Source organism: Trachemys scripta, chromosome 2, assembly GCF_013100865.1.
Source record: "Trachemys scripta elegans isolate TJP31775 chromosome 2, CAS_Tse_1.0, whole genome shotgun sequence".
In the NCBI taxonomy this organism is placed as follows: Eukaryota; Metazoa; Chordata; order Testudines; family Emydidae; genus Trachemys; species Trachemys scripta.
The window spans coordinates 253,021,024-253,029,461 of record NC_048299.1 but is presented as its reverse complement, the minus strand read 5'-3'; the positions used below and the strand labels follow the sequence as shown (position 1 = coordinate 253,029,461).

General features: G+C 40.0%; 1 protein-coding gene across 1 annotated transcript; it reads right to left on the bottom strand.

Annotated features, from left to right (window-relative positions):
- Positions 1-1,027: 1,027 nt before the first annotated feature.
- LOC117873759 (general transcription factor II-I repeat domain-containing protein 2A-like) lies at positions 1,028-3,344 on the bottom strand. The gene has a single exon (XM_034763497.1). It carries the CDS (start codon positions 3,107-3,109, stop codon positions 1,301-1,303), a length of 1,809 nt encoding a protein of 602 aa, XP_034619388.1. The 5' UTR covers positions 3,110-3,344; the 3' UTR covers positions 1,028-1,300.
- Positions 3,345-8,438: the final 5,094 nt, after the last annotated feature.

The window sequence follows — 8,438 nt, the reverse complement described above, 5'->3', positions numbered from 1 at the left end:
TGCAAAGCCGTACAATGGTGAGTTCTAATTTGGAAATGCGGTCAGAAAGCTTTTGGAACTTAAATGTTTGAGTCATTTTAGTGGATTATTTAGTGAAGTTTGTCACCTTTTAGCAAGATCTGTTTATAATGTAGCAAGTTTTGAACAATTCCCGTAGTTAGAAACAGGCACTATACCACTGCCATAAAGGCCTTGAGTTCCCAGCATCCCTTATTGTCATGTCAAAAGACGGTTAGCATATAGGCAAGACTACCATGAAGTTTTGCAAATTAATGCTAAGAGACAATAAAGAATTACTAGCAGGTAGATTTTATTTGCTTATAGAGTGAAAACATATTTCTAAAGATCATAACCTATTTTTACAGCTATTCAAGGTTGTCCTTGTGCTTGCAGTGAAGTTCCAACTTTTTGGGTCTATATGGGGAAACATAGCTTACCTCACAGGTGCACAGAAAATGTTGACCACAAAGGTCACATTAATGTCTGATTGCATAACATATCCAGCCACAGAGAGCAAAATAAAATGATTGTTTGAGACTCTTGTTTCGAAACCATGCTAAGCTCTTATTCAATAGGTCAAAGTTGTTATGGTTCTTTGTAACTAGAATTTTACAGTATGATGGCACAAATTCCATAACAAGTTGACGTTTGATAATAGTTGGACAATGCAAAATTATTCAGCTGACTGCAAATTATAACATAAGGTAAACAAGTAATGTATAAAAACTCATGAAAATTGTAACAATTTGAACCTCTGCAAGAGGATATACCTGGCACCCAAATCATTATGCATTACCTTTCAATTTGTGCTAACTAGTCTGAGATGAATAAACCAGTTGAGCCTGACCTTTTGATGTCTTCTTGATCAATAATCTAAATAGAACACATTAATACACATATATACCTGCACATTGCAAAACAGGTATTGCTTGCTCAATTTATGTATAGATAGGACAATCATTGTATTTTCTCACCATCTAGCACAGGGGTGTCAAACTCAATTGCACAGGGGGCCAAAACTCAAAACTCGCGGGCCGAACAGTATAACCATTTATTTAACAGACTAAATATTTATGTTTTTTAACCATTAATATGAACCAAAATACAGGATATCATTCCAAAATAAATACATTTCAACTTAAAATATTTTGCTCTTCATAAAAAAATATCCTGTCAATACAATACATTCAAAATCTGTACATGCTGGAATATTAAAAAATCTGAAAATATAAATAAAAAATTGAATTTAAAGCAAAAGTATAATCATAACAAATCATAACATTCCATTTTCTTGTCCTATTTAGTCAGAGCCTGATACTTGGAGTCTTTTCTTTGCAACAAGTTCGTTTATGTTTGGGGTTAGGTTCTGTGTTGTGAAGATTCTCAGGATCGATTGCAGGTGTTCATCAGTGAGGCGACTCCTGTGTGACGTTTTGTTAATTTTCATCACAGAGAACAGCTGCTCGCACAGATATGTGCTGCCAAACATGGACAGGATTCGAGCCGCATGTTGGCGGAGCTGCGGCATCGCTTCAGGAATGAAGCGAGTGAACTGTGCTGGCCCCGCAGTGTCGTACTTTGCCTTCAGTGTCCCGTTACATTGCAGTTCTATCAGCTCCATCTGCATTTCTACAGGTGCGGTTTCCACATCGACTGCAAATGGGTTGCGAAGCAGCTCGAAGTTACTTTTCTGTGCCTCAAAGTCACTGAAGCGCCGTGCGAACTCAGTGCGCAGCGCGCTGAGTTTTTCAGCAAAGGTGGCATTTGGGAAAACTGTGGCACTTTCTTGGTTCCGTATTACTTGGCAACAGGGAAAGTGAGACAGGTTGCATTGGTGCATTTGTGTCTCCCATAAGCGCAGCTTCACTTGAAATGCCTTCACTGCATCATGCATATCGGTTATTATGTGCTCCCGTCCCTGGAGTTGAAGGTTTAAAGCGCTAAGATGCGACGTTATGTCAGCCAGGAACGCCAACTCACATTTCCACTTTTCATCCCGCAGAACTGTGCAGTCTTTCCCCTTACTGTCCATGAACTGGCAGATTTCCTCTCGCAGCTCAAAGTGTCTTTTGAGAACTTTTCCCCGACTTAGCCACCGGACCTCCGTATGATATGGCATATCGCCAAACTCGCTATCTATTTCCCGCAGAAAAGACTGGAATTGGCGGTGATTTAAACCGTGGGCTCTGATAAAGTTGACGGTTTGTGTTACAGTGTTCATCACATGATCCATTTTTAGGACTTTAGCACTCAGCGATTCCTGGTGTATGATGCAGTGATACACTGTCAACTCACCGGCACAGTTCTCCTCCCGCATCTTTGAGCGCATCCTTCCCACCAGTCCATTTTTTTCACCACACATAGCAGGTGCGCCATCTGTTGTAAGTCCAACGAGTTTTTCCCACGGCAGTTTCATGTCGGTTACACTTTGAAATACATTTCCAAAGATGTCTTCTCCTTTCGTTGTCCCGTGCATCGATTTAATGTCCAGTATTTCCTCTGTTACGCACAAATTGGAATCCACACCACGGATAAATATCGCCAGCTGTGCAGTGTCAGTCGCGTCAGTAGTTTCATCCACGGCAAGGGAGTATGCAACAAAATCTTTTGCTCTTTCAATCAACTGTGTTTTCAAATCAGTCGCCATCTCACAAACCCGATTAGCAACAGTGTTTCTGCTGAGGCTTACATTTGCAAACGCTCGCGTTTTATCTGGACAAAGGACGTCGCACACTTTCATCATACAATTCTTTACGAATTCCCCCTCGGTAAACGGCCGTCCTGATTTGGCGATCTCTTCGGCCACAATGAAACTTGCTTTCACAGCAGCTTCACTTTGTGATTTTGCTTTGGTGAAAAACGTCTGCTGGGATGTCAAATTCTTCTTCAACTCCTCTACCTTTTGTAGCTTCTGTCCTGCGCTCAGGTTTTTGAATTTGTTCTCATGTTTCGTCTCGTAGTGCCGTCTTAGGTTATACTCCTTCATTACAGCGATATTACTCCCGCAAAGGAGACACACTGGTTTACCTGCAATTTCAGTAAACATATACTCATTCTCCCACCGGCTTTGAAAGCCTCGGTTTTCAGAATCAATTTTTCTCTTGGCCATTGTTGGGGTCTAGCTTTGATTTGATATTAGCGTTGTATACATCAACAGACCGCGAACTTGAACCGCGGCTTGCCGTTGGCGGCAATTGCACTGCATCATGGGATTTGTAGTGTGTGTTATTGGGGCGTCATATCACAGGGCCATTAAAAACAGATATATAAAACGATTTCGCGGGCCGGATATAATTGTATGGCGGGCCGGATGTGGCCCGCGGGCCTTGAGTTTGACACATGTGATCTAGCAGCTATAAAAGATTAAGAATGACTTCAAATCTGAGCTACCGTTCTTAGAGTTCAGTTAAAGTGAGCCATAGCTGCAATGGGTAACAGATTTTACTGTGGATTAGATGATTGCAAATTTAACTCCTGCCTAGTTTGGCTCTCTTTTTTTGTGAGTGTGATGGGTGACAAAAGGGTTAAAGTGGAACTCGGGTCAGTGTTTGGACAGTTTGAAGCTGAAGATAGCATGCAAAGTAGGCTACCCTGGGCTGAAGACTCAGTTGTTTTGCTATTTTCTGTTCATCTTTAAGAGAAGAACTTTGAATGCCCTGCAACTTGTTCATCTCTTTCATCTCACTTTGGCTGGAGGGTCGGGTCATGCCAATGACCAAAATAGGACAAAGAAGATGTTCAGGGAAACTGAGGCACAGTTGTAGCAATGCCACATTCAGCCAGCAAGGGAAATAGTGCAGTGGCAACTTTCTCACAGGGAGAATGGATGGCTGGTCTTGTGGCTAAGATACAGAACTGGAAACTAGGATTTTACTCTTTGTTCTGCCATGCACTTCCATTGTTGATTTAATGTAATTATTTAGGGCCAGATTTTCAAAATTAGAGCATCCATTTTTGCTGAGGAGCAGGTGAAGCAACAACCACTCTCCTTCCCCTTGAGGTGATAAAATTCCAGGTTTAGCCAGGACCAGCTGTGGGCATCACACTAGCTGTTCCTTTTTAGTGGGGGGGCTGCGAAGGAATTTTTCCCTTATCACCAGATTGGCCTAGGTGGAGTTGGGGTTTTTTCACCTTCCCCACAGTGGGTTCGGGGAGGGCTTCTATAGGGTGTGGAGTGAAGGGAGTTATGTTGTATGTCACAACTCATTATGTGAATGTGGGGCGGATGTCCAGTGCAGCTACTCCATAGGGAAGGGATACAACCCCCTTTCTTACAGCCCACCTTAACCCTTATTCGGAGTTGGGGGGTAAGGTTCCAGCAATGGGTTGGCTGGGGGATCTGTTTGGGAAAAAATGGGGGCTGGCTGAAGCCCCCCAGGTAGTTATTGAATGAACATGGGGTTATCTGCACTATACACATTTATCTGCTGTGTAGTCCCAGACATCTAACAATAAAGTTGTGGCCTGATTAAAACCATATCAAGTGTCTCCTGTCCTTCTTTCGGTATAGCCAGACAACCAAGGCAGCTACATTTTGCACTGTGACCTTACCAGTTTTTATTCATTTTTCTATAATCTAACTCTCCAGCTGAATTTGATTACCATTTCTATTTTAATCCTCTTCCAAGAAGCGTACATTATCACCCCTTTAGTTCATGTCCTGGCTCCTTATCCAATTGCAGGATCAAAGGCTTTCACTTTTCCTTCATGTTAAGTTTGCGCTCCATTAAATCAGATTATTTTATCAAGGAACAGATAAACTTTTGACACTTGCAGCCCCCACCCTTTTCTTTCCCTTTGATCTTTCTTCAAGTACTGACTCATACATTTCTCATGTTTCCAACAAACTTGTACTGTTTCTTCAAAGAACCAAAGATAATAGGGAGGGAGAGGGTTGTTTATGACTACAGTCAAAATACCAAGATACAGTTTCTTATTTTAATCATTAGAATAGGAGCTAATATTCATCATTTATTAACCACATGAATCTATATTGTACACATCTTTATAACAAGACAGAGGCATAAGACCCTAACTTCTTTCTTACTTATACATGATTCCAGACATATCCAGAGCATTGCTAAATTCATACTAATATTTCCATTAATTAAATAAATGTTTTCTTCTGGAATAAAAACTGGGTAAGTGATAAATGAATGGTTTTGTCCATGCTTTTTTTATATGACTGTCCTTTTCACAGTAGTGAATCTGGTCCTGTATCTCCAGTCCTGAAACAGGCCTGCTTCTCGTGGGGTGGAAAAGGCAGCAAGATTGAGCAGATTTTGCACTTTCCAACGTGCAGGTGCTGCTATGCGTGTGGTCTTTGTACAGCCACACAGTGGGGAAAGCATCGTGTGCCAAGCCAGGACAATTCACTTTGTCTTCTGCATGCAGCTCACCTCACATAATTTACATTTTAGTATATTACATGTTTAAAACTTTAATGTAAATCTATTTATTTTATTTACAACAATTTTAGAAGGTGCCTAAACAGGTGAATCAAAGTGGTGAAAAAAAATGCAAAGGATTTGTAAAAAGCCTGTTTTGCCAATTTTGCCCAATTGTATCCACCATATGCAAATCTAATACAGGAATTGCATATCTATCCTAACTGTTCCAGTATGATAGAACTGTTTTCTTAGCTCATTTTCAGATAACGGCCAATATACTCAGTTTTCCAGAACTAAAATTAATAGCTGAGGTCACATTAAGAGCAAGATCTTGAAAAACTTTACTTACACAAATCATCCTCATGTGAATAAAACTTTGAAGGACTTGGTCTTAAATTAGGTGCTATGCTACCCAATAAACAAAATGCATTTTGGTCCTAGTTTATTTTTCCTTTCACCAAAAACAAACTTCAATTTTTAATTAGTAGGCAAGTTAGTCATCTGATGTAAATCGGTGTAGCTACATTGACTCCCTATGCCAATTTACATGACATGATGATCTTACTTATTATAAAAAGAACAGGAGTACTTGTGGCATCTTAGAGACTAACAAATTTATTAGAGCATAAGTTTTCGTGGACTACAGCCCACTTCTTCGGAAGCATATATGTCCACGAAAGCTTATGCTCTAATAAATGTGTTATTCTCTAAGGTGCCACAAGTACTCCTGTTCTTTTTGCGGATACAGACTAACATGGCTGCTACTCTGAAACCTTACTTATTATATTGTTCTTGGAAATTAATGTTGAGTCTTTATTATAAAACTCTGAGGACTCAAAATTTGAAAGAAGGGCATGGGACATGTTAAGAATAAAGCCAGGCCACCTGTCATGGCAGGTCTGTCATAGAGCAGCTGGAGGAACCCGCAAAAGGGCCGACCACAAGTTCCCTCCATCAAACAGTATTTAGAGAGGAGGAAAGTATGGGATTTAGCATAGAGGGCAGGCAAGGAGCAGTCCAGAATAGACCAGGATAGGAAAACTTGTTCATGTTGTAAGTGACATCTGATGACGCAGGAAGGATTCAGGTAATGAAACTCTGCAGAAAAACATACCTCCAAAAATAACTGCTAATGGCCAGACTTTGATGCTCTTTTCTACTTTCAGTAGTACATCACTCCATGGGGTGACTCAAGGACTTAAACACTGCTTGTTGTTCACAAGGTCTACCATACACATTAATTTTAAATCACATTTCTGTGGACCAATCATCCAGATACTAGAAAATAAAATAAAAAAGTATTTCCTTTTAACATAGATTTTTGAGAAAAGCATATTTTCTTCTCCCTCCCTTGTCTTCAGTCTGGGCCACTGAGCTACAGCTTGTCATGTTGAGCGTTACCAGTCATGTCACATTATGTCATGAACTGGGAATGATACAATGGCATATGTCACAGTATAAAAACACCCTGGCTTATAAGATTTGCAAGGGGACTTATCACCATCTTTACCCTTAAAATCAAGGTGGAAAGAGACAGTGTGCAAAAAGAAATAACAGTTCTGAAGTGTCTTTTTATAGAATCCATTCCCAGCAGTAATAGGATGCTGTTTAGCTCTCAGATTCTCTCTGCGTTTCATTAAAATGTCTGTGTCACCTGAGAGGAGCCTATGTTTATTCTGCAACCCTATAAAGAGACTACAACAGACACTCTCAGCCTGGCACACTTCTTCTTCCTTGAACTTTAATATTTTCAGACTATCTTTCTGCTTTTTCTTAAATTAAATAAAGCACATTGGGGAAGAAACAATTTTCTTACCAGATTGAACATTTCTACTCTGTTCCTTTGGATGGAAATCACAGCACACAGCTGCTAAGCTGGGAAAGACTTCTTTCTAGCAGCACCATCTGACTTGTTGGCAGACTCCTCAGGCAGTTTGTGTTGGCAACTTTGGGACTACTTCTGCATCAGTCACAGGTTATACAGCTGATACCTTTCATTGTCTTTATGATCCATGTCATATTCCTGTATCAGATATGGACTGACTACAGAACTTACTTATACACACCAGATGTGTTCACAAGATCCTTTAATGCTCTCCCAGGTGTGGCTGAGTTTAGCTTAAATAAGGTCTTTTACACATAGTGCTACCTAGTGGCTGAACAGTATAATACAGTTTAGCATTCCTTTACATCTTCCCCTTTAAGTTCTACATTCCTACCATTTACAATATTTATACTAATACACTGTCTTTGAAGTTCAGTATCTATCAGTTTGTTAAGTATCTCTGAATTGTATTGGTTTTCTTATTACATTAAAAAAGTGTGTAACAACATGGTCATCCACCTGTCCATTATTTGCAACGACTGGCTGGGGTCACTTTGGAATCCTTGAGTCTTCTTTCTTTCTGCATCTGCCATCTGCAGAGTTTGCTCTGATTTTTTCTTTCTGAGAAAGGAAACTATAGATGGCGACAGTTTCTGTGGAACACTCTACTGTTGGTGTCAATCACATATTATTTGGGCACTGAATTATTTTTCTTTACAACATCTGGAGTTTTCCATCCTTTTCTCCTGCCAATTTGAGATGAACACAATCACCAGATTCTAGGCCTGGCAGTTCTCTGAGTGATGTCTGTTGTAAAACTGTTTTTAGGATCTTTTAGGCTTTCTTGTCCAGTTTAGTTACTCTCTTCATGTCTGGCCATTCTGGAAATAGGTCCTTCTTTTCCAAAGTCAGAACAGTAGTTCTGAGTTGTCTTCCCATCAGGAGTTATGCTTGACTCTATCCAGTAGCAACTGTCAGTGTTGATCTATAACTCAAAAATGTAAGAAATGCATATTCTTGCTTTAGGAATTTCTTAGCAGTCTTTACAGCTCTTCAGACTCTCCATTCTCTTGTGGGTAATGCGATCTGCTAGTAATATGATCAAAATAATATTTCATTAAGAATGACAAATTCTGCTGCAGTAAGTTGTGGTCCGTTGTCCATCACTAGTTCTGGAATGCTGAAGAGAGCTAAAGTGCATTTTTTTATAACACTGTGACATA